The 24,699-nt window shown below is 37.7% G+C and overlaps 1 protein-coding gene across 1 annotated transcript in view; it reads right to left on the bottom strand.

Moving 5' to 3' along the window:
• LRP2 (LDL receptor related protein 2) overlaps positions 1 to 24,699 on the bottom strand; it is a 225,602-nt gene that overhangs the window by 108,358 nt on the left and 92,545 nt on the right. Inside the window, exons 17-29 of the mRNA XM_030802651.1 lie at positions 18,650 to 18,842; positions 16,769 to 16,894; positions 15,755 to 15,885; positions 13,096 to 13,233; positions 12,425 to 12,706; positions 10,524 to 10,763; positions 9,206 to 9,325; positions 8,759 to 8,875; positions 6,759 to 7,136; positions 5,296 to 5,544; positions 3,874 to 4,085; positions 2,572 to 2,756; positions 1,309 to 1,537 (exon numbers count right to left, since the gene is read on the bottom strand). Coding sequence (XP_030658511.1) covers positions 1,309 to 1,537; positions 2,572 to 2,756; positions 3,874 to 4,085; positions 5,296 to 5,544; positions 6,759 to 7,136; positions 8,759 to 8,875; positions 9,206 to 9,325; positions 10,524 to 10,763; positions 12,425 to 12,706; positions 13,096 to 13,233; positions 15,755 to 15,885; positions 16,769 to 16,894; positions 18,650 to 18,842 — 2,600 coding nt within the window. The remainder of the gene's footprint in view (positions 1 to 1,308; positions 1,538 to 2,571; positions 2,757 to 3,873; positions 4,086 to 5,295; positions 5,545 to 6,758; positions 7,137 to 8,758; positions 8,876 to 9,205; positions 9,326 to 10,523; positions 10,764 to 12,424; positions 12,707 to 13,095; positions 13,234 to 15,754; positions 15,886 to 16,768; positions 16,895 to 18,649; positions 18,843 to 24,699) is intronic.

The following is a 24,699-nucleotide window of genomic DNA, read 5'->3' on the forward strand; positions in this document are numbered from 1 at the left end:
TTAATGGGCATTTGTGTTAGTTACAAGTCTTTGCTATTGTAAATAGTGCTGCAATAACATATGTGTGCATGCGTCTTTATAGTAGAATGATTCATAATCCTTTGGGTATATACCCAGTAATGGGATAGCTGGGTCAAATGGTATTTCTGGTTCTAGATCCCTGAGGAATTGCCACACTGTCTTCCACAATGGTTGAACTAATTTACACTCCCACCAACAGTGTAAAAGCATTCCTATTTTTAATGGGGGTCAATAACAGCTCTTTGATAAAATATCTATTTTCTTTATTTTCCCATTTAACTTGTGAAAATAAATTCAACAGAATTTATTGAATAAAAAATATTACATAAAGAACAGGACTGAGAAATATAAATCTAGTTAATTTTTTTTTTTTTAAAAAACAGGGTCTCACTCTGTCACCCAGGCTGGAGTGCAGTGGCACAATCACAGCTCACTACAGCCTTGACCTCCCTGGGCTCAGCCAATCCTCCCACCTCAGCCTCCCAAGTAGTTGGGACTATAGGCACACACCACCATGCCAGGCTAATTTTTGTATTTTTTTGTAGAAATTGGGTTTTGCCATGTTACCCAGGCTGGTCTTGAACTCCTGGGCTCAAACGATCCACCAACCTCAGCCTCCCAAAGTGCTAGGATTACAGATGTGAGACAATGTGCCTGGCCAAGTTAAGTTACAAATTTTTGCTTGAAAAAAAATTTTTTTTTTTTGAGATGGAGTCTCGCTCTGTCACCTAGGCTGGAGTGCAATGATGCAATCTCAGCTCACTGCAACCTCTGCCTCCCAGGTTCAAGCAATTTTCCTGTCTCAGCTTCCCAAGTAGCTGAAACTATAGGCATGTGCTACCACACTGGCTAATTTTTGTATTTTTAGTAGAGATGAGATTTCACCACGTTGGCCAGGCTGGTCTCAAACTCCTGACCTCAGATGATCCACCCATCTCGGCCTCCCAAAGTGCTGGGGTTACACGCGTGAGCCACCACGCCCGGCCACTTGACACAATTTTTAAAGGTATAGAAGCAACAGATTCACATCTACAGCTCAACTAAATCACACGAGCTATAAAAATCCTTCCTGGATATGGCACAATCTGACCATGAACTGGAATGAAAATAATCATTTTCCGGTTAGTCATATGGGATAGACTGCCTCTCACTGTTGCTGGTATTTCCTGGATTGACCTGACAATGTCTATGACACAAAAATTAATTTCTTAGCTTTTCTGATACTCGTCTGATTTCTACCTATCCACGACTGTAGTTTTAATTTGGTTTTCCTCACCACCAACTTACCAAATCACTGGCTATCACCTGTCTCCGATGGTGTCCATTATAATCACAAAAGTCCATGTAATCAAGATAGGAGTCCATGAAGTAGAGCAGTCTGTTGGGGTAGTCAACAGTTAAGCCGCAGGGCCAGAAGATCTTGTCCTGGACAATGACAGTGCGCATGCTGCCGTCCATGCTGGCTCGCTCGATGCGTGGGTGGTGGCCCCAGTCAGACCAGAACAGTAGATGCTCACTGGGAAAGGAAATGAGTTACCAATTGGAGGGGACGTATTTAAATATTAAAAATAACTGTCATTTTAAATAATACAACATCCTGTTTATGCCCTGCTTAAAATAAATCATCTCTGGTTCAGAATATATTCACGAAGTTTATTATTTCCTCTAAGTGTCACAAAGTAAAACTGTCATAACACAATCACAACCCATCTGGGTATTTTTATAATGTTCATAAAACACGTAATACATAATGTCATAACGTAGTACATTATGACATTGAAATGTCTCAATGCCAATTCATGTTTGTTTATAATCCACAAATAGTTAATCCAGAAAAATCCATCTGTCCTTGTTTGTCTACCCTGTCATGTCTTTAGATAAGGAAATCAATTTATTCTTCATCAGGGATTCATCATAAATTTCAGTGGTGTGTAATACTTTACAATATCTAGAAAGTCAACATCACATTGAACATAACTTGCCTAATTTACCATCCTGCAGAAAAGAATCTAAGTTATAAAATATAAGTAAATTCACAGAAAGAAATCCTCAAAGATTTCCAAACATATGGGAGAATTTCTCTATCTTCCCTTCAGGACCAGCAAGCAAAAACTGCCTTCCTTATATGACTTAAAAGGGAACTCTAATAAACAACATAAAACTGAAGCAGAAAAATCCAGCTTTTTTGTTGTATAATCATGAGTTATCAAAGTTACATCAAACTGGCCCCTCTATGGACTATTACTGCATGCAGTAATTAGAAACTTAATTTTTAATTATATGACATTTCAAAAATTGTATTGCCAAGCTAATAAATCAATGTGATCTTAAAATAAAGTCAACAACAATTGCTCTTATGTACTTTATGAAGAGGGTGATTCAGATGAAGGAGAGATAGCCACACCCAGTTGGACACCTACCATGTTTAAACAAGGGATCATTTTAAATTTTGCATATCAGCAACATGCATATCAGCTACATCATGTTATTGTTGTGTTTCCCTCATCATAACCGTGTCAAGGCAACATAATTAAAAAAAAAAAGTCTTACTTCATTCTGGGATCTAATGCTAGTCCTCTTGGATTTGTTAGGTTTTTACTAATCAGCACAGTCCTGTGGCTCCCATCAATTTTGGAGACTTCAATTGTTTCCAGAGCATAGTCTGTCCAGTAAAGATTACGACCTACCCAATCTATTGCAATAGTTTCAGTCAAGATGATGCTACTGTCAAATACCTAAAGACAAAAGGGAATAAAGAGTGAATTCTAGAGCAAATAAATGAATGCAAACATGGATATTATATAAAAATCTAGATTAAACCATCTAACTTGTCCTATAATTACTTGTGGCAATTAGAAAATTTTATCCCCTCGTGTAGCTAACCACCAAATCAAGAGTAGGGTTTTCTGAGAAAAGTATATAAGATTTTGTCACACTAAATATTCTAAGATAGCTTCATTGTTGGGTTAGTGCATAGTTTCGTTTTGGTTTCGAAAGTTTTTGCAATTGGCCGGGCACGGTGGCTCACGCTTGTAATCCCAGCACTTTGGGAGGCCGAGGCGGGCGGATCACGAGGTCAGGAGATCGAGACCACGGTGAAACCCCGTCTCTACTAAAAATACAAAAAATTAGCCGGGCGTGGTGGCGGGCGCCTGTAGTCCCAGCTACTCGGAGAGGCTGAGGCAGGAGAATGGCCTGAACCTGGGAGGCGGAGCTTGCAGTGAGCCAAGATCGCGCCACTGCACTCCAGCCTGGGCGACAGAGCGGGACTCCGTCTCAAAAAAAAAAAAAAAAAAAAAAAAAAAAGAAAGTTTTTGCAATTAAGAAAAAGCTCTATCCATTTGCTTGGTTGGCAACATTACAAAACGTTATAGTGTTTGCATGCAAAGAATAATACCTCTATTAATTAAGCACCAATAATTACAAAATAAAGTTGTAAGAGGCAGAGGAAATGTAACTATCAGGAGCCAAGAAACTGAAATTCTTGGAGATGGATTGAGAAATATCACTAAATTAAAGCTAAGAAAAGCAACCCCTTAACTTTCCTGCATTTTCCTCTGCTCTCATCCACAAGAAAAGACTGCAAAAGGAACCGTAAAGACGTTGTGAGGTCTCTGCATCACCTGACCTGGAATTCAGAATCATGCATCTGCATTCAGAGGCCACCCTCCTATCTAAAACAGCCATAAATTCGTAGTTATGAACACCCAAGTCTCTTGGGTGTGATGTGGCCCAGAAGGTACCATGAGAGCTACCCAGATGAGGTAGGGCCTTCTCTCACTGGTGAATAACAGCAAACAGACCCAAGACAGAGGAACTAGCCGGGCCAAAGGTCAACAGAAATGTACTTACCACTCTTCTGTCCGTTCCATTTTGAAACGCACTCCAGGTTTTACCCTGAGTTGCATCAGACCAAAAGATACGACCACTAATTGAATCAAAATCAACAGCTACAATGTAGGAACCATTCTCGACTAATGAATAGATATTGTGGACCTGGGAGGTGACACTGTCGGCAATAATTTTGTTCTGACTTGCCACAAGTAACAGCAGACTCTCAGATGCTGTTCAAGAAAAAAATGCAAAAATGTCAATGATACTGGGAGAAAACACAAAACAACTCTTTAAAACTTTTGATTCAATACTTTTGGTAACAGAAAGAAGGTGTAATTCCAAACTATAGTAAGTTGGTGGGGAGGGGAGGAAGCCCCATAAGAATGATTTTAATCACTTCATTCTTAACCTTAATAGTTAGCTGGTTTTCATGAGTACTTAAAATAGACTCTTTCTTGGGTTATATTTAAATGTGTTTCTAAATACTAGTCTAGAGTAAACTATGCTTATATTCTTCCTTTTACTGTATTTATTTTTGTACTTTGTTTATCTTCCTTACTATTTAATAGATTGTAGGCTTCTGGATAGCAGGAATCATGTCTTAAATATTTCTGTTTTCTGAGACCCTCAGCTATGGTAGAGAGTTCTAATTCTCCCAACACCCCCTCTCTTCTTTTTCTTTTTAGTAATAAAGCATGCCAAGTTTTAGCTTGGCACAGACTCTCCAGCCAGAGACATTTCTCACCCTCCATTGAAGTTTGGAGTGACCACATGACTGAGTTCTGACCAATGGGATGTGAGTAGAAATTACGAATCAAATTTCAGGTCACATTCTAAAAAGGAAGCTGCTTGCCTTCCACTTTCTCTTTCCCTTTCCTACTTCCTAAGAGAAGCTAAAGCCTGGAGCATTGGAGCCACATGATAAGGATAACAGAGCAAACTTATGCCCTGGACTGTCTGACATCCAGACTCCTACTACATGTAAAAGAAAGAAACTTTCTATTTTTGTTTTAGCTTCCTCTATTTGGTCACTTTGAAAGTGGTTAAATCAATGTCCTAATACATAGTAAAAATCACTTTCTTATAGCAGAAATTGAATTAATATTGGTTGAATTCAATTAAGCATTATACAAAAATGCTTAAATATAATATAGAAGTCATTTTAAATTATATAAAAGCCATTTGATATTATTTTAAATACTTAAAAAATCATTGACTTGTATATGTTTTAACCTCTATTTTCCAAAATACACCAAGATTTTAATGCGTATTACCCCATTTAATCCTCACAAAAAATTGAGGTTTAAAAAGATTGCATAATCTTTCCAGGATTCAAGTCAATCTAACTCCTAGTCAACATTGTCGAATGCCTACATGTGCCATTTGATTTTAAGCTCTGGGATGTGCTGATAAACTGGCTAGGGTTAGTTCAGCAATTACCTGTAACTTTGCAAGTCCTCCCATCACTTTCTAACATGTAGCCTGTATCACATGAGCACCGGAAAGAACCTCTCATATTGTAACAGTGCTGGCTACAAGAGCCTGGAATATCACATTCATCTATGTCTTCACAGGTCTTAGAATCATTGGCAAGTAAGAATCCCAATGGACATAGGCATTTAGCCCCAAAGGGCTCTTGAACACACTCGTGAGTACAACCACCATTGAAATCTGAGCAGCTGTTCCCATCTAGAAAAAAGAAAGAGAATAATGAAAAAAGAAAATCAAGAATCTTTGCTTCTTTGATTCACTCTTTTATGCAATATTTATTATGCAGTCTCATGCCACCTTCAATATGATGCCCAGACAAGAGCTAAGTGCAGCATTCACTTGGGTGAGTTCCACAGGCTGTTCAGGGTTTGCTCTAATTTGCCTGAGGATTTACCATCCTTCATATCCATTGGAGTACGATCACCTTCTTCACTACAACCCGATAGTGTAACTCCATTTAATGCAATGGGAACCCTTGGGGAAATATTGTTGACATCAAGGAAGAAAAGTGTCATTGATAGAGCATGCAAAGACACCTAAAATTGTTTCTCATTTTCTTCCTCTGAAATTCTACTATCTATACAGAAATGGAAGATAGACAAACATTTAAGAGAAAAGACCAGAAAATCTATGAAGTGAGCAAATCAAAGGGGAAAGGTCATTGAAACATTAGAGTACACAGATCTGATAACATATCATCATGCCTTACTTTCAGGGCCAAAATGAAAATGCCTAAAGCCACCCTAAGACAGTTCACATGCCTGGGGATGCAAATGCCTTCTATTTCCATGTGTACTCTAACATATTTGTAAGAGTCATAACACAGAACATGCATTAGAAAGGGAAGTAAGTTAATATAATCAGGACATTTTCAGAACAAACACAACACATATGAAATCATAAGAATCTGAAATACTTCACAATCATACCTGGCTGGGGTTCATCTGAGAGTGAGCATTGATTAAAGAGGAAAGAAAGAAATGACAGTAATTAGGATTACATGCCAATCACAGCACTTTAATCACAGCAACACAAATCCCTGGACTTCATTTTTTTGTGAAAAGTTCTGATTGAAATTAGAAAATATTAAAGTTAGAAAAATTAATGAGCACATTACCAACAGAACCAAATTTAATTTGACAATCTAATGGCCTCAATTTAGTCTCATTTTTTGAAACAGAGACATAAAAAGAAGTAGAAACACATAACCAAGTACAAAGGATTTAATCAGAAAATTATCCAATAGTGATGTATTTGAATTCAATTATGGTTACCCCCTACACAGATGTGAACTCATAGAGGAACTGAAATCCTTCCTACAAAGCTACACAGTGACTGTGACGATGGTGATGCACACCAGGCTACTGTTCAGAATGAGTTTATGGCCAGTAAACTGTGGTCAGGAAACTTACTGCAAAGTGGGGACTCATCTGTCCCATTGGGGCAGTCAAAGATGCCATCACACACTACACTCAGATTCACACAGATGTTATGGCCAAGACACTGCCATTGCCAACTAGGACAGCGAAAGGGCTGAGTAGGGCAGTCCTTCTCATCACTCATATCCCCGCAGTCATTGTCCCGATCACAGAGCCATGCCCTGTGGATGCAGTTTCCGTTGTCACAGTGGAAATATGATGAAGGGCAAGTCTTGGGGACACAGGCATTGTGCTCATCAGATCCATAGAGGCAGTCTGGATGCCCATCACATTCCCAGAAGTTCGGGATGCAGATACCATCTTCTTGGCACTGAAATTCATCTGAGTGGCACATACCAGGAGGCCTGGTTGCTAGAAGGAAAACCAGGGGGAAATCGGCTTATGAATGTAATTTGTGATCCCTTTTATAGTCTAGCCTCAGAGGAAATGATTTTGGATCCAATAGTAGGTTTATAGTAATGACTATGACCAAATTAATATTGAAGTCTAAATGATACAGAGTCTTCTCCCACATTGTAGTACAGGGAAATATTTCTGTGTGGCAACTAGTGTATCTGACAACAAACGAAGTACAGAATGCACAACTGCTGACTAGCAGATGAGTACCTGTGTCAAAAGAACATCCTGTTTCCTATTCCTGTGTTTTTAATGTTCTTCCAATTGCAGATTCAATAATAAAGTTTATCTATCTTTCTATGAAAGAATCACCAGAACATTACAATAGAGCTTAAATAGCTATGATTACTTTGAACTTCATGTGTTTAATATCATGCTTGGGTGTTATTATTTTCCCTCAGATGAACTATATCTAATGAAACCATCACACACTAAGTAAACTAAAGGTGATGGTAAATATTCAATTCTTTGCAAACTTTCCACTATTCATCGAGCAATCCTGGAGAGATAGGTAAAAACTGCTTCCCTATTTGACAAGGGTAAACCAAAACTCTCTACCAGGGATCTCACGAGGCAACAGCAAGCCAGCGGCAATCGACAGTTTAACCTCAGCTCATCACAGAATTTTATGTTTTTAATGTGAAACAGGAAAATTAGTGATTAGGAATTTCTAGATGTTGTGCAAACTATAAAGTATATAAGCATTTTATTTAACTTTTCTTTTCAATCCATGGCTTTACACACTACCTTTCTGACGCAGGAGGAGAATTCATGAAAGCTTACTTTTTATGGTCTAAAACACCATTGTTCAAACAAATGATCAATTCACTGATGAGTTTTTGCAAGTCCAAAATCCATTTAAAACAAAAAGTGGGCAAATAACGAATCATGTGAGTATAGGTTTCCAGTCTGTGAAGATTATCGATCCATTAGAATTATATTGTATGAAGTCCTACTTGAATCCTCCAACTAGAAGAAATTTCTTTTCTCTGAACCTCCATAGAATTTTATCTGTGCCATTTCTGAGACCCTTGTAACTGTCTATCTTGCTTAATTGTCTCTTGCCTTCTATAATCTTCCTTACCAGAGTCTAAGGACAAAGGCCATAAACAACATCTTAGCAGATATTCAACACATAATAGCACAAAGAATGAACTCATCAGAGTCAATACTACATACAGCTCCATACCATTTCTACACCATGATTTGACCTCTCTACTGAAACTTAAAAGAGACCAGTAAAATATCTTTATATGGAGTAGAGCCTCAAAAGTTTAAACCTGCTAACGTGAGAAGTCCTAAGAAAAACTAAAAATGAAAACAAAAATATCTAAGAAATATTTAGCCCATCTAAGAGACTATTTGAAGTGTCCATTTATACAACCACTTGATTCTCTAATTACACATTATATGGCAATGTCTACTCAATTTTACTGTATGTTCAATACCGCATTCCTTTAAGGATACTTTCCCCCAGTTTGTCTGAGTTAGGGAAAATGTGTGGCAATATCAATATCAGTACTGGCAAAAACGAAATGGCCCCTTTGTCTGAAACATGCTGGGTATGTGTTACTTACGACAGCCTGCTTCATCCGAGTTGTCACTGCAATCAAAAACACCATCGCAACGATTTGTGACGCTAATACATTTATCCCCACTGGCACACTTGAATTGAGAAGCAGTACAGTTTAATACTAAGAATGAAAGAGAAAAGCATTAGAAATTAGCTCAGGGCTAAAATGACTAAACACTGAGATGTTTCTTTTTTGTTGTTATACTTTAAGTTCTGGAGTCCATGTGCTGAACGTGCAGGTTTGTTACATAGGTATACACGTGCCATGGTGGTTTGCTGCAACCATCAACCCATCATCTACATTAGGTATTTCTCCTAATGCTATCCCTCCTCTAGCTCCCCACTCCACCACAGGCCCTGGTGTGTGATGTTCCCCTCCCTGTGTCCATGTGTTAACACTGAGATTTTTCTAAATAAACACTGTGAATAAAAACAAAAGCAATGCACTTACCACAACCAACCTCATCAGATCCATCAACACAATCCTTGTCCCCATCACAGACAAAAGATAGGTCAATACATCGATGATTGGGGCAATTAAACTGACTAGGTTGGCATGTCTCTGTCGAATCTAATGTCATCCAAAAACAAAACCAACAAGTTTATTTCCTGTGCAACAAGTACCAGAGTCAAACTAAAAATGGCTAAATAGCTACAGAAGTTATCTCAATTGTACGTGGGTTCAAAATTCTTTCAAATCAGCCACACTATCAAAGTCAGCTAAGCAAAAGAACTCAAAACTAGGATAGGCTTTAGAATTGAGAATAAAAAGATTACAGGGCAGAGTCAGAAACTGTGATTACACCTTGGAAAATAGACCACATTTAGAAAGTGAGCATCATGTGCTTGGACTGGGACTACATTTCATGAATACTATGAAGTCCATGACTCCAGACCAAAGCCAAGCAATGGAGCCCAATTAGGCAACAAAACCAGCATGACCCACATGCCTAGTAGCAATAGTGTGTAGACAGACCCCCAAAACTGGATTTAAAAGTCTAAACAGAACAATTCTAAAAACCAGGGTCCTACCTTGCTGTTAAGACCATAGCCTCGGAGTCAGATGCAGTGGCTGGCCCCACCCACAACATGAAATTATATTAAATACAGACTTATAAGGTATGAAAGCTAGAAGGGATCTTAAAGCTCATCTATTCCGAATGATAGTGACTTGCCTAGTCATGCAACCAGGACTAGAACTTAGCCCAGGGAACTTTGCTCCATCTTAAACTATTACTGAAGACATGAAATAAAACAACAAGCTAAAGGAAAGCAGAACTGGCAAGATGGAAAACAGGTGGATAAGATCAATGGAAATTTAAATTTTTTGTGCCTCTTTATTTTGATGTCTTTTTGCTTGTACCAAATGAAAAAGAAACATCATAGCCAAAGGTCTGGATATGTCTATATGACTTTTAATATTGTTTTAAATATATAAATATGTTTAAATATATAAAAATATTTAAATATATAAAAGCTGAGGGATTTTCACTTTTTCAATTCCTATCTGAATTGAACTGTTTGGCATCAGAGGCAGTCCTTGCTTTGCTTCCATAGAACTCAGTACTTGTTGGTGGACTCTAAGCATCCCATGTGCAGGTACATGCCTTTGTTCTTATAACCTATCGATACAGATTGACAAGTGGAATAGAAGTACTAAAGAGACGATGAAAATTGCATGAGCCTTAGAGGAAAGAATGCAAGGCTGTTTGGCTGTTGAAGTCTATTTACGAGGCTGACCAACCAAGAGAAACCAGCTCAAAACTTACTGCAGTTCTTTTCATCAGATCCATCCCCACAATCATTGTCTGTGTCACAGACCCAGTTCTTTGAGATACACTGGTGATTATCACAGGTGTATTGGGTGTCAAGGCAGGAAGCAGGTGCGTGAGTGGGGCAGTTGTGCTCATCACTGCCATCCACACAGTCGTTGCGTTTGTCACAGCGCCAGTGTGCAGGAATGCACTCCCCATGGCCGCAGGTGAACGCCGAAGATGAACAGGTATTATCTACAATAGTAACAAACTGGTCATGAAGACATTTGTTTTTACAGCCTTTTAAATGAGTTCTTGCCTTACAAAGGCTCACTTCACCTTTTTTTAATGGAGGCATTGTATATAATAAGGAGAAATGTTCATCAAGTGATACCATCATCATTAACATCATTATTGGCTGGCATTTATTTGGTATTTATCATAGAAAAGGCATTTTTCTAAGTTATGCACACACACACACCATATAAGTTCTCTTTAAATCCTCACAAGAATACTATAAAGTACATATAATTGTCTGCATTTTACAGATAAGGAAATTGAGGCTTTGAGAGATTTAGGAACCTGCCTATGAGTCATGTTCTGGTTGGATTGACTCTAAAGCTCATCCTTAACTTTCAAGCTGTTACTTCCTCCAACCACAATTTCAAATTCAGACTATAGAAAGCTTGAAAATATGTCATATGAAAAGTGCAAATAGATAAAATATTAAGGTAAAATGTTGTGCTCTTAGAAACAAGAAGATAATACACAAAAAGATGAAAATTTAAGAAGTTTCAGGAAAATGTACAAGTGAGCACTTTATTCTTTCAAATCTGTCACTCCTCTTTCTCTCCAAAAGAAAGGTTATTATTAGTATTAACTTCACCTTGGTAGAGATTTCTGAGATTTCAACTGTCTTCTATCTTTTTTTTAATTTGAATGTAATATTTTTGCCTTCTGCAATAGTGTTTATTAGGCCTCAAACTATATAGACTAGATTACCATCAAAAGAAGAATATAAAGGTTAAGACCACCATTTCGTTGTTAATTTATTGTACTCTAACATGGGGGGAAAGGAATATAACACATGAGATTTTCCAAAGGCTATGATTGCAAGTAGTTATTCTGTGATACTATTCTCTTGGTTGCTAAAGGTTAGGTCTAGTTTATTTCTGGTTTTTGTTGTTGTTGTTGTTTGTTTGTTTATTTTTTTGAGGCAGGGCTCCACTCTGTTGCACAGGCTGAAGTACAGTGGCACAGTCTTGGCTAACTGCAGCCTCAACCTCCCTAGCCCAAGCAACTCTTCCACCTCAGCCTCCCAAGTAAAAATTTTTGTATTTTACGAATTTTGTGAAAATACAAAATACAAATTAGCTGGGTGTGGTGGCATGTGCCTGTAGTCCCAGCTACTTGTAATTTTGTTTTTTTGTATTTTGTAATTTTGTATTTTGTAATAGTCCCAGCTATTTGTAATTTTATATTTTTTTGTAGAAACCGGGTTTTGTCATGTTTCCCAGGCTAGTCTCAAACTTCTGGACTCAAGCAATCCTCCTGTCTTAGCCTCCCAAAGTGCTGGGATTACAGGCATGAGCCACCTTGCCTGGCCCAGATCTAGTTTATTTCGATTTGACTTTTTGAGGAGTTTGCCAAGACATAATGACTGCATTGGTCCAAACAGCCAATGTCAAAGAAAAAAATTGTTGAAGATAGTCTAAATCAAGGCTAGAAACCATCCATAACATTATGAATGAAATTTCTTGCTTAGCTTCCTAAAAGCCTTCCAAGTACATGTTAAGAATCTGAAATTCTAAAAGATATTTTTCCCATATAAATAGCCCAAGCTTTTATTTATTTTCTTTAAAGCCCACCTCTACTCTATTCATCCCAGGAAATATCGCCAGTGCATAGCTACTTACTAAGTGTGCCACATAGTTGCTCATCACTGTTATCATGACAATCATCGACTCCATCACAGCGATAGTAATTGGGCACACATCTGCCATTTTTACAAGGGAAGGAAAATAAGCCACACTGCTCCGTGGGTGGTTCATTTGTTGGGTCCCCCTCGCATGTCAAGTGATTGGAAGCCAGCTTCATTCCATAAGGGCACCCACACACTCGCTGGAAATTTGGCACAGGGAAGCAGAAGTGGCTGCAGTCACCGTTAGGATGCGTGGGTTGATTACAGGCATTAGAACCTGCAAAAGCAAAGCCCCGAGGGAGTCATTCATGTACATTTTCACTACATGGGTCACAGGTTTGATTTGTGAAGGAAAACAAACAGGACAAAACATTTTTCAGACCCAATACTAAAAAGTAGCTTCCTCTTGGAAATCAACCCGCCAAATACAACACTCTACTTAGGTAAGGAAAAGTCCCAAAATGTGTTTTTGCTGACAACATGTTTAAGGCTAGCAGCATTGAACAGAGATTTAAAGTCTTAAACTCTTAGATTATGTGAACGACAAGAATATAAAACTACCAGGAGCTAGACCTTTAAGTAATAAGTACTTAAAGAAAACAGGAGCCACTATAACAAATAAATAAACCCATAAAAAAAAAAAAAAAACTGGGCAATCTCACTCACCAGTCTGGATGTTGACATCATACGATTTCAAATGCAGTATGTAAGCAATGCCACTTCGGATAACTGTCATTTCTCCACCATCTGCTTTCCTGACTCGAATAATGGCACCCAGTCTCCAGTCAGTAAAAAATAAATACTCTGAGACAAAACATGAGTAGATTAGTATTTTCAGTCACAGCTAACTTATAAATAAATCACTTGAGAAAATGCAATAGGCTTGTATGCTTCTTGCAAATATGGTCATCTCCCCCATAAATATCTGTAATATGTTTCTCTAACCATTTTCCTAGTAATGCTCTGTGGAAGTCTATATGTTAATAATACCAGGGTTCAGGTTCAGGCAATCACATATGGAGTTTTATGATGGCATTTAGTAGCAATTGGATTTAGTTCTGCATAGGTAATAGTGAAAATAAGAATCGGATAATTCTTCTACAGAGCACAAAATGAGGCCTCATAGGTCTGCACCCACTAAAGCACTCACCTGCTGAGTGCTCTTAGGCAAATACTACACTGTGTGAAGGAGACAGTCTCAATCATTCCTGAGATCCTTCCCAGGTCAAACGGTTCATATTCTATATTTTAATGAGAGCGCTTAAATTGTATTTTTTTTCCCTTGACTTAAATGAGAAGCTGTTGAGAAGGAAAAGTACAGGTCTAGCCCAAAAAGGAACTTTCAGTGTATGTTTGAGGATCAATAAAAATCTCAACACAAGTGTGCATTCACCTACAACCACACTACTAATGTTCCATGATGCTCAGAATGGTAAGAGAGAGGCGACGTAAGATTCTAAACAACGAAAATTTAATCATGTTCACTTTACACTACCTACTGCAGCAGGAAAATAAACATGTATTTTTAAAAGAAAGAATTGCATCAACGTGGATTTTCTCTTTAAGGATAGCTTAACTAGAAAACCCTAATTAATCAGAAAATGCTTAAGATGTCATAAATTTTATTTGACCAATTTCATTATCTGTGGTCTAATCAATGACCAATCAGTCACTGGACTCCCTAAATCTTTCTAGAGACTGGCAACCCCAGTCCCACTACTCACAAAGGCATCCTAATATACTTAAATAAGTAAGGAGTTTAATAAATCTTTTAGTTCTGTGTGGTGCACAGTCAAGAAGATCTAGCCCTTTAGTAAAAAGGTACACAATTTCTATGGTGTTGCACAACAAAAGAACTTTCCAAAAGAAGTTCACAATAAATGGCAATGTTGAAATAAATAAATAATTATTGCTATTTTGGGAATGTTGTGTTGTCCTCATGGGTATGCATTCAAATTTTTTTCATACTGATGAAACCAGAAGATACTAAAACTACATTTTCTTGAATCCCAAAGCATCCCAGCCCAGAGCAGAGAAAATTAACATTTTTATAATGTTTCTATGTGACAGCAAATAGCATGTGTCTGACATCATTACTGAAAAGGGAGTAAATGGATGGCAGCAGTGGGAGGGGGACGGGAGGAGTATTTATAATTAACTCATCAAAAATCCCATGAGCATTTTTTAAATACCACACACTCCTCCACAGATAAACAGACAGCAGGACAAGATATGCAATATACTTACTAACTATTCATTCCACACATACATTCTATGCACGTGAGAAAGTCTTTGATTTATAGTGAGTGTCTAGTCTTTTCAAGCGCTATGTTAATTATTCAAAGTAGGAGGTTTCAACCAGGGACACAACTAGCATATACACAGGGCTTTTGGTAGACTTAAACAAAACATGACCCCTCTAACTGGAGTAATCATGGTTTGTCAAACAGACCCAGGATAGATTTCAGTCTCTCCTCACCCTCTTGGCCTGGCATTTTTATGCAGTGCACAAGCTATACAACCATTCACAGAGCTCCTGTTTTCAAGACTAAGCAAACCACCTGTTTCATGGTACCAGGCTACATTCTTATTCCCAGCAACTCAACTCACAACAGCATGCGTGCACTCAAATGAGGAGCTGAGAAGACAGGCAAGCATTGGCTGTGCTCATTGTGACTGTAGTTCCCCAGAAATCATGCTTCCCAGCAATCTTCACTAGTAGCATGAAATTATTTGGAAAGGTTGATGAAAAAACAATTATGTTTCGCTGTTCTTCATAAAGCATAACCTAACACTTCTATAAAACATGGATGATGTCAGTTCTCCAACATTTTGAATAAAAATTTCAAAGTCATTCAGTGAACATATAGTTGATGAATATGTGCAATCGTTTTTTTCCACAAGGATTTCTAATGAGATTCTTACAAACACTGGAGAATAATGAAATGCTACAATGATTACTATAAACAGCTCTTGCTGTTTTATTCTTGAAAATGAAGGCAGTAATTTACTGTTTCCTCATGTGATACTTGTATAACTAAGTACTTGGGATGTTGAATTGTATAATGTAATCTACAAAGTGCTGTACGCATATACATTGTCAATATTATACAAATAAATGCAAAACAAAAATCACACTCCAAAAATGAAATACACCATCAACAAACCAAATGTTTTGTCTTTATATAATAGCACCACTTTAAATTTGTTGATTTTAAAGTGGCCAGCTTTTCTGGGGTTGTGAGAATGACACACGAGGATAAGTTTATTGTTGTAACTTGCAATGTATAAAAACAATACATAGTTTTATTGCTTTAAAACATACCTCCAAAGATGGCAAGTCCAAATGGATGTGTCATCTGCTCTATATGGCCCAGTCTTCTTCTGTCTAAACCATCAAAGGTGCTGTGCTCAATTTTATCAAAATAGGCATCTACCCAGTACAATCGTGAAGCACTAAAATAATAAAATATTTAGTTATCTCTTATCCAAAAACTATCAGAGCACCCTTTACACAAAGGGCATTCAAAAACAGTAGGGTCAGCTGACACATTTATTAAACAAAGTTTTTAAAATTTAAATTATATTCATTAAAAATTTAATAGTTTTATGTCCCCCAGAAAGAGACAGCTACTTTTCATGAAGTGGCTTTCAATCAATTGTCTTAGAAAACTTAAAATGTTGCTGTCTTTGAGCCAGAAATTTTATTTTCTCCTTGTGAAATCAACAAGTTAAGAAAAACACTGGTAGTAATCTATGTTTAAAATGTTAAATATATTTCTTCCCTTTTTTTCTCCCATAAGTTACTTTGGCATTTCATCTTTATAAGCTTATTTACTCTATTCCTTTTCCTATATTCCTAGATAGATCATCAATTTCTTGAGAACCATATCTTATACTTTTAAAGTTCTCCCAAAGTGCATGTAAGCAAATGTGCATTTGTTGATTGACTCCAAAGATTTCCTAAACTCAAGATGCTCCCTGTAAGAAATTACACACTGCCTACAGTTCATCAAATCTGTACCCTACTTCAAATGGGGCTTGGGACCCACCTCCCCCATCTTGAGTTTCCACTAAATCTCGTCATTCAGCTTTCTCTAGTAATTTTCTCAGAATACTCATGAATTAATTAGCTTTCACCCCAGCAGTAGCTGGCCAACTATGTTTATGTTCTTTGTGTTCTTATTCAATATCCTTCTCCTATCACCAATTAATTATTTAAAATTCCGCAAGGGCAAGCAGTACTAGTTTCCTTACTCCATCATATCACCCAACCTGCCTCATTATGTGTTCTGCAGTAAAAGGGAACTAAGTATCTGGGATGATGATTCTCACTTACGCCCAATCGATGGCCAAGCCATTGGGCCATCCAAGAGTAGTGTTTACTATAGGCAAGAGGTGAGATCCGTCACTCCACGCTCTCATAATTTTAGCAGGACGGAACCAATCAGTGAAGAATAGATACCTAGAAAAAGCAGTAGTAAATCAAGGCTGTTAACACTGGGACAAACTACATGACTTCCAGAGATTTAGAACAAACAGAGATTCTCCAGACAATGCAATTAATTTCGTTTTCTTTATATGCTATTGAGCTTAACAAATTTAGTGTATAACTGACATAATTCTCCGTTAAAATTTAGTTATCAACATGTAACCAAAGTCACAAATACAAATGGCATTTAAATGGGCATTGAGAGAGGAGAACCACTGTCTTAGACTTCAGGAACTAAAACTATTGTCACCCAACATATTCTCTAACAAGACACAATTCGGGTTACTTATTAAATATTCCACATTATTAAAACAAAATAATAAACAACGAGCAGAGCAAGAAAACAGATTTCAATCTCTTTCTCTCTGGATTAAACATTCAGGATCCTCTAGTCATTCTTCCATAAGGAATTGATAAATTTGCAGGAAACCATTAATCTCAGATGAAGAAAGCATCCAAATCAACGCAATGCAAACAGTATCTGACCCAAGGCATTTTTTTAATATTCTAAAGAGTGGGAAAAAGATAAGTCTAGAGGCAAAACAAAAAACAAAAAACAAAACAAAACAAAAAAACACCTTTTTCTCTTTTATGGGATCCAGAGGAATCAAAATTAGTCTTTTCCAAAATGTAACATTTCTGAAATGTAACTACTTCATATCATTTTAAACGAAACATCATCAGGAAAGGAATTCAACAGTTTTTCAAAACCAAAGGCCAAAAGTTTGAGTTAAGACAAATTCATTAAAAAAATAAACTGTTTAACTCACTATAGGGCAATGAAATTTCTTATCAATAATATCAGTTTTAAAATGTGTTTCTTTTATTATCTTACAGAGAGAAAATTAAAGCAGACACTCCAGATGCAGCAAACAGACTTTTTTAGGCACGCAGGCATTCCAGTCAGACAGGTCTGGAATTTGAATACTGACTGTTGCCTAATAGCTGCGGGCCCTTTCACAAGTCACTTTATCTCACTGCACCTTAGATTCATTCTCTCTAAAATGGGTATTTATACATACCTCCTTCACAACCTAGCTTGGGATCTGATGAGATTATATACCTAACGGAAACACAGGGATGGATGTTCCCTGGGTAATCAGGCATTAGTGAGTTAGCAGCCATCTTTTTTATCATTCCACTCATATACAACATATAGCTCAGATTTGTCCTAAATAAACACAGTAGCTGTTAGACATATTTAAATAAGAAAAGTAGGAACCAAAAAGGAATACTGTGAACTCTTCTGTCTTTCCTTGTCTGGCACCAATAATGATAGAATGGTAAAACATGAAACTTTGTGGTCTGAAAAACTTTTCATTCTGAAAACTACTGAATGATTAAGCAAGTTTTGCTAAGCTTTATATCAATATATTAAAGCAGGGAAAGAATTTGCGTCTTTCCTGTTAATTCTGCTGCCTATTCACTCCTTTTCTACTGTATCTATATCACATTGTTTGGTCCTCTGCAACTGTGAAAAAAACTACTCTTCAATGAAGACTGAGAAAACCAAAAGTTAGAAGAAATGTTTTGGGTTTAAAAACAATTTTTTTACTCCCCCAGAATAAAGTTTTTTGAAGGAAAAAAGACATAAAATTTAAGGTGATTTCAACTTATACAGTTCAATTTTATATTTGCTGAACTTACCTAAATCCCTAGGGCATCACTTTTCAATGACTGTAAAAGACATACAGTTTCAAGCTCTTAGGAAAACATGAACACACTTACCCGGCAAAAGGATGAACTACCACTGATCGTGGGTTATTTAAATACTGAACTACTGTGCGTCTCGTTTTATCAGCTAGCCTCATGACACTGATACTCTTGTAATGAGAGTCTGTCCAATAGAGATTCTTTGAAATCCAATCAAAAGCCAAACTTTCAACATTTTCCACCCTGTTAGCTGCAAGAATTTCTCTTCCTATAAGTTAAAATATGGACATGTTTTAAACCAAGTATATTTTGTAAGGCATCAATTTTCCTACTAATGCATACTGAAATTTTGTGTCAGAGTTACAGCATATTTCAGGAACACATGTGGAATTCTTTTAAAAAAAAAAAACAAACAAACTGTAAGCTGCTGAGCAATAACATGAGATAAACCTAGAATCTATCCATTCCTCAAACTTTGGATCTCAAAGAGTGGATATGATACTGACAAACAGAACCAGGAATGGTATGGCCTGGATTTACTCCCATGTCCAACCTTCCAGAAAAAAATTTCTCACTGTAGAATATCTGAAGAAGAGATACCTGAGTTCACCTACTACCACCCGGAGACGGCTCTGATAAGCCGACACCACCAGGTACGACCTGAGGGTAACCCTGAGGTATCATCGCCCAACCCTCTCATCAACAGTCTTCCACAGCCACAAAGTTGCCAAGTTTTGAAAAGACCAGCAGAGATACCAGAAAGGAAATCAGAACTGATAAAAAAAAAAAAAAAAAAAAAAAACAAAAAAAAAACACTTTCCTCTTTATGGAGTTGTTATGCCTTCTTTTACCCTCTTTTTTCTTTTTTTTCACTAAAGAAAATCTGAATCAGAATAAACAGTGATACCTCTTTCTTTTGCAGTAGGAAGAAAAAAAAATCCTACTACTTTTTCTTTTCATTTATTCAGCAAATTGTGATAAGAAAGTTCTCTATGTGATAGACAGCCAACTATATATTTAGAAAACACAATATTGCTAATAGTGTTAATAATTACAGCTTAGATTAAATGAGCACTTACTAGGAGGCAGAAACTGGACCAAGTACTCTACATGGATTCATCCATCCTCACAGCCATTCAATCAAGTAGGCATTAGTATTGTTCCTATTCTACAGATGAGGGAACCAAGTCAAAGAGAAGTTAAGCATCTGGAAAGAAGTGTGGACACCACCCTCAAGGTAATTCATAGTGAGGTGGTGAAAGAGGAGGAGGCAACTAGGCCAAGAGACAAAAATAAAAGAGTAATTGAGTGCTGAGATGGAGAGATGCATAGGATGGTCTGAGAGCACAGATTCCTAATGGACCACATGGCAAAGCGGAGGTCTGGGGTGGTTGAAAGACACAGAGACTGAAAACTCCACATGTTCTAGGAGTGTGGCTGGAGGTTAATGAGTTAATGATAGAGGCTAAAAGAGAGGGAGATGTTCATGATGACCACCAGGTGGGGATGGGGCACCAAGGAAGGGGTGAGTGGTCATGCCCTTCCTCTAAGGCCTGTGAGAAGTTGGATGAAGCATCCACTTAGACCTGTTGGTTTAGAGGTGATTGTAGGATATCCAGGTGACCTACCCAAAAGGCAGCTGGCACTATGGGTCTGAACCTCAGAGAGAGAACTTGCATAGAGATTTTTATCATGACCTACAGAAAGGCTTGCTTGGTCTTTCCCTCATTCCCTAGGTTAGGAGCAAAAACACTCAGTAAATGCACTATTATAAAAGTCTCCCCACAATTACTTATAGTTGCTACATAGATAGTAATCAAAGGCATGAAAGGTGTGAAATTATTCAGAGAGAGGAGGACCAATGTTGAACAACAGATTTACAGTTTTTTATAGAACAGGCAAAAAAGAAAAGATCTCCAGGGCACACTACAAAAAAATGATCAAGAAATAGAAGGAAATCCAGGAGTATGCTGTCATGGAAGAAAGAATTTTTGAGAGAAGATGGCCAAAGTACCAAATACAGGACTGATAGGCGTTATTTAATTTAGCAAGAAAGAGATTAGAGGTGACCAGGATGAAAGGGGTGTCAACCACCTGGTGGGCAGATTGCAAGAGGTGAGTAATCAGTGAGAAATGTGGAAGAAGGGATAGGAAAGTGCAAATCAATCTTTCAAGAAACTTGACCATGAAATGCAGAGAAGGGGTTGTCACTAAAGAGGAACATGGAGTGAAGGGTAAGTTGCATATTTTTTAGGATGGGAGAAACTTGAGCATATCTGATGATAGGGAAAAGTCAGTAGAAAAAGAGAATTTGGAAAACAGCAGGTATCATTGATGGAGGGAGTTCTCCTGAGGGCTTCATTCAGCTAATCCTGACCTTTAATATTATTTCTTTTTCTTTTTCTTTAGAGACAGGTCTTACCTAGGCTGGAGTGCAGTAGCACAATCATAGTTCACTGCGGCCTCAAACACCTGACCTCAAGTGATCCTCCCAAGTATCTGGCACTACACCACCCACCACATTAGCTAATTTGATTTCTGACAACTCATTTCCTGCATATACTGTGTACTCATTCAAAAAAAAAGAAAAAGAACAATGTAATGCCTCCCTCACCAAAGCATACAGAGTTTAACCACTGACTATGAGGAATATTTTAAAAGGTAGGTTGCTCAGTATATGGACTTGAAGTTTACCAAAAATACGATGAGAATTCCAGATCAACAAAACAGAAGGAAGCTGACCTGTGGAGGTGCCTATGGGAGACTTGGCCTGCATGCAGCTGAGAAACCCAATACTACCTTTTGCTGAGAACTAAGTTCGACTGCAGTTCTCCAAGCTCAGTGGGCCTGATTCTAAGTCCTCAAAAAAGATAATTTCTCGTTCAAAATAGCAGATTGACAAACCAAACATGTTTATCTCCTCTTCCTCCCAAATTCTACTTAAAAGACAGTAAAGTAACAGCAGATGAGTAATTCCAACAAATGTTTGAAAAGTAAGGTATTGGAGGAGTGATAACTCAATCAAGAAGAGGAAAATGCTACAAACTAAGTGTCAACAGAAGAGAGACACACACCCACATATGCAGAAGCCTCAGTGCACTCACACTCAGAGGCACCAGGTCCTAAGAAAGGCAGGGGCGAGGAACTAAGGGGCTCAGATAAAGTCAAGATAAGGAGCAATCCAATGCCTAGGTCCCTCCCAGATCCTGAGTGTCATGCCACTCCTCTATCTCCTCTAAGGGACCACAGATTTTCTTCTCTGAAGGAGCTGAAGCAGAATGGCTATGGGTTCAGGGCACAGTCCTCAACGCAGAACTGAGATGGATGTGGAACTGAGTACAGGAGGATTATAGGAATATTGAAAGGGTGCCCTCAGCTCCCTTTCCTCTGCCCGCTCCCAGAACAGACCACCATCTTCCCACATCTTCCCCTTACCCCAAGAAGGAGAATGAAGGCATCTATAAAGGAGAAATTAATCACCCCTAGAACAGACCACCATCTTCCCACATCTTCCTCTTACCTCACAAAGGAGAATGGAGGCACCTATGAAGGAGAAATTGACCGTCTCCAGAAAAGACTCACTAATGCTGCCTTGGGTAGCAATCTGGCAACCAAGCCACCTCCCTGCCTGAAGCTCACCAGCTGACAAGGCCTATCCACACATACAGACTTTCGGGTCAGGTTTTATAACCTCACCCTTAATACCAAACTAGCAACTCAGACATTTGGAGAAAGCTTCCATCAAAAAGAAGAAAGTTTAAAAGAAATCAAAAGGAAAAGGAATCCAGAGAAAATGGAAACAGAGGAAGATTAATTTTTAATGTCATATCCATATCCACATCAAGGTCATATCCATAGAAATAGTACTCAGAATGGCACTAGACTCAACACTAGATATTAGAGGTCACTGGAGCAATGTCTTCAAATTCCAGATTTAAATTAACTTGCAACCTGTACCCAGCCAAACAGTCAAGATGCAGAGCAAAATAAAACACTCACAGACATTCGAAGACTCAAAATATATGCCACCTACTTATGCTTCTCAGGAAGCTATCATATAACGTGTTTCAGCAAAATGAGGAAATAAATCTAGAAAAAGAAATAAATGGCCTGCCACAAAAAGAAGGTCCAGCACAAGGGAGTGGCAAAGAGAAGTCAGAAGATAAGAGCTGTGCACCAGGCCAGAGAAAAACAAGTCCCAACTGGAACACAGGATAGGGGTCTCCAGAAGGAAAAAAAAAATTATAGATTGTTTTCTGTCTTTGTACAGGCATTTGATAGAGCTATTGGAGCATTTGGGGAAAATACATGATTGTTATATTAAAAAAACTAAGCAAACGAAGATGGGGCAATTGTCAAAAATTATCCAGAAATGTCATCCTAGAATACTAATTGGCTGAGCAGTGAACAATATTTATATTATGTTAATAATATAAACACATATGATTAATTTAACCAAAAATTATAATCTAGCTTTTTAAGGAGAATGGGGGGAGGGAAGTCAGAAGCTGGGAGAGAAGAATGATGTAAGAAAGCAAAATGCTCACCTAGAACAAGGAAGTAAATATCAAAAATGATAAATCAAGAAACAGAAGTATAAACAAAGCATTTAGAAACATGGAGACAAACAAAAGAAGAAACAATCAAAAGAACTGTTCCCTCCCCAGAGCAGGTCTGAATTAGGGGCAGGGGAGGGTGGGCAATATGGTTTTATATTGATAACAGATATAATGATATCCAACATTTACTGAACATTTACTATTTTCTAGCCGTTACTCTAGATGTTTACATTTATTAGCCAAAAATTCTCTCAACAACCTTATAAGCAATATATGAACTGCATATTTTTCAGACTAGAAAATTGAGGCATAAGTAAATTGAGTAACATGCCCAAAGTTACAAAGCTAGGAAATGTGGGAAGCTGGAATTCAGACCAGGCAGTGTAGCTCCTAAGCTGGCTCTCTTAGTTGGTATGTTATATTGCTTACAAATTTTATTACTATTACAAGCCAAACCATTGGCATTTACATAGTCCAGCATCCCTGAAGAGATGTCTTCCCCTTTAATCAATCTGGCTGCTTGAGTATGAAAAACAGCTTCTAGTCAATTAATCTGTTAATGGCTCTCATACACTTGACATTTCTTTTATGTTAATATTAGTCATTGTTAAAATACACACACATTTGTAACTTTTTTTCCGAGATAGGGTTGCACTCTGTTGCCCAAGCTGGAGTGCAGTGGTATGGTCATAGCTCACTGCAGCCTGGATCTCCTGGGCTCAAACAATCCTTCCACTGCAGCCTCCCAAGCAGTGGGGACTACAGGTACATGCCACCAGGTCTGGCTAATTTTTTTGTTTTTTTGGTACAAGTGGAATCTCACTATGTTGCCCAGGCCAGTCTCAAACTCCTGGCCTCAAGCAATCCTCCTATCTCGGTTCCCAAAAATAACTTCTTTCTAAAATAAAGGAAAGGTGTTTGTTTTACCTTAATCTATAAAAAAGCAATAAATTTATTTTATCAATCTAGAACTATTTAGGAAGCTTAGTAAAGTCTCTGCTTACAGAACTCTCCACCCCAAATCAACAGAATATACATTCCTCTTAGCACCACATAGCACCTATTCCAAAATTGATCACATAGTTGGAAGCAAAGCACTCCTCCGCAAATGTAAAAGAACAGAAATTATAACAAACTGTCTCTCAGACCACAGGGCAATCAAACTAGAACTCGGGATCAAGCAACTCACTCAAAACCGCTCAACTACATGGAAACTGAAAAACCCGCTCCTGAATGACTACTGGGTACATAAAGAAATTAAGGCAAAAATAAAGATGTTCTTTGAAACCAATGAGAACAAAGATACAACATACCAGAATCTCTGGGACACATTTAAAGCAGTATGTAGAAGAAAATTTATAGCACTAAATGCCCACAAGAGAAAGCAGGAGAGATCTAAAATTGATGCCCTAACATCACGATTAAAAGAACTAGAGAAGCAAGAGCAAACACATTCAAAAGCTAGCAGAAGGAAAGAAATAACTAAGATCAGAGCAGAACTGAAGGAGATAGAGACACAAAAAACCCTTCAAAAAATCAATGAATCCAGGAGCTGATTTTTTGAAA

This window comes from Nomascus leucogenys, chromosome 22a (assembly GCF_006542625.1).
Source record: "Nomascus leucogenys isolate Asia chromosome 22a, Asia_NLE_v1, whole genome shotgun sequence".
Lineage (NCBI taxonomy): Eukaryota > Metazoa > Chordata > Mammalia > Primates > Hylobatidae > Nomascus > Nomascus leucogenys.